The sequence below is a fragment of the Arachis ipaensis genome, chromosome B08 (genome assembly GCF_000816755.2).
Source record: "Arachis ipaensis cultivar K30076 chromosome B08, Araip1.1, whole genome shotgun sequence".
Taxonomy (NCBI): domain Eukaryota; kingdom Viridiplantae; phylum Streptophyta; class Magnoliopsida; order Fabales; family Fabaceae; genus Arachis; species Arachis ipaensis.
In genome coordinates, this window is record NC_029792.2 from 1,684,255 (window position 1) to 1,686,241 (window position 1,987).

At 36.1% G+C, this 1,987-nt stretch overlaps 1 protein-coding gene across 9 annotated transcripts in view; it reads right to left on the reverse strand.

The window, feature by feature from the left end:
• Window positions 176-1,987, reverse strand: part of LOC107613413 (protein NLP2) — a 6,056-nt gene continuing 4,244 nt past the window's right edge. For all 9 annotated transcript variants that reach the window (XM_016315392.2, XM_021108522.1, XM_021108523.1 and 6 more), the window contains 2 exons: window positions 1,712-1,832; window positions 176-1,337 (listed from right to left, as the gene is read on the reverse strand). In XM_016315392.2, the coding sequence (XP_016170878.1) occupies window positions 583-1,337; window positions 1,712-1,832 (876 nt within the window). In that variant the 3' untranslated portion in view covers window positions 176-582. The remainder of the gene's footprint in view (window positions 1,338-1,711; window positions 1,833-1,987) is intronic.

Sequence of the window (1,987 nt, forward strand, 5' to 3'; positions counted from 1 at the left end):
ATGTCCTCTTTCAATAAAAATAGAGTGGAATTTTAAATTACTAAAATATATTTTTTACTTCAAAGGCAATATTTCTGGTGTAAATTTCTGAAACAAACATGCTAAACACGTGATAGAATAGATTTTAGACCGTGTTAATTTCTTCACGGTGTTGACCGCTGACTCCGCCAAACACTTTTTTCCACGAAACTTCACCAAAATACATTCTCTACGCTTTTTACCTTCACTATCGTTTACTGGTTAGAGAAGGATTAACAAAATGGAAATTCAACCATCAAACACACACGACAATCGTTATTTTCTTGTCGTAATTACACATTATTATCTCATGGCAAATAATCTATAATCTATAATCTATAACTATTAACTGATATACTGAACTTCAAAGCTATTTGCCTATGTCCTAATTAGAGACTAATGTGAATGAATTTCTATGTTGCTTCTAACCTATAACTTTAACGTGTCATTGCAGTGCTTGAGCTTCCATCTGAGATCAACAAGACTCTGAAAACGAAGAACTTGAATAAATTGTTGCATACTTGTATTGAAGTATCCATATCCAACACAACCTCGTATGTTATGCTATGAGTCACATCCTAGGTAGCAACTACTGCAGCTGGAGCTGCTTAAATTGCATGGTATGTCGCGAACAACAAACCTGACACAACTTTTCCCAGCTTCATCCAATATTTCAATACACTCCTGCAAATCTGAGTCATCTAACAACCTCACCAACTCTTGTTCATCATCTAGATATTTGAGTTGAAACGACCCATTTTGTAATTTGAACCTTGTTGCAACTTCTTCATATAGCTTCAAACAACCCCAGGATGGATCAAACTTGAAACGAACCGTGTCTTCGCCATAGGTAGCTTTGGCTTGAAGTTTCAACCCAGTTTTATCGGCAAAGGTTGATTTGCCTTTCAAGTTCTGCCTCTGGTTTGAACCAGAATCATTAGATGAGTTTGTAAAGCCTGAAGAAGAAGGGTGGTTATGTTCAACAGCTCCATCATCATCCCTATTAACCAAGATACTTGAATGTTTTGATTTGTCTTCTCTTGAACCACCCTTGTTCAGAATCCATTTTTCTTTTGCAGTAACATTCTCAGGGTGCAAAAGAGTATCGTGTGCATCAATTTCTTGGATGATTGATTCTCCTTCTCTTGATACAAGTGCCCCTATACAGGGATCAAACTTCAACCCTCCTTCCAGTCCTTCGACAGTGTCGAGCACGGTCTGTATTTTCTTTAACGATCGGTTCACTTTCTTGATCTTGCGGGATGGCCATCTCGAAATCCCTTGTTTCCTGCATATCCTTTTCAGAGTTGTCGGGCAAACTGCTCAAGGAAGAAACGTTTTTTGGTTAAGAACAAACTAGAATTACATTTCAGAAAGCATTTTCTTCTTGGACAAAGAAATGCATTATTTGTTTGAGATAGACCAGCCGTAAAAATGGTAAAAAATTAAATTGTCATTAACAAGCTTGTTAATGAACTGTACATCACTTCAATTTGGTCATTGAGTAATCAGCACTAATCAAACAATTTTATTATAGAAAATTCGATTGAATTAATTTCATCATTATTTCTCTGGTAATAGTGAGTACTGGTAGCAAATCAACAAGCATGAAATTCACAATGGCTTTGACAACCTAAACGTATACAGTTCAACAAATATACAGAAATTAGCACAAATAATGTTGGAATCTAACCACCAATGCTCCTAGCAGCATCCTTCAGAGTACCGGAAAAGTGTTGCTGAAGAACACTCAAACTAACTTTCTTCTCAGCTGGTCTCTTTGTCTCAACCATCCTTCTTGATCGATTTCTTTCCTGCAAGACAAATTCCAACATTTGTTAAAGGACAATAACTTACAAAGCTGTTCCATAAATTATACATCAAGGATTTTTGCTCCAATGTTCTGTACCATGATTAAAGATCACTTGATTCAATTCTAACAAATGCTTGCTCGAAATTTCACCATCAT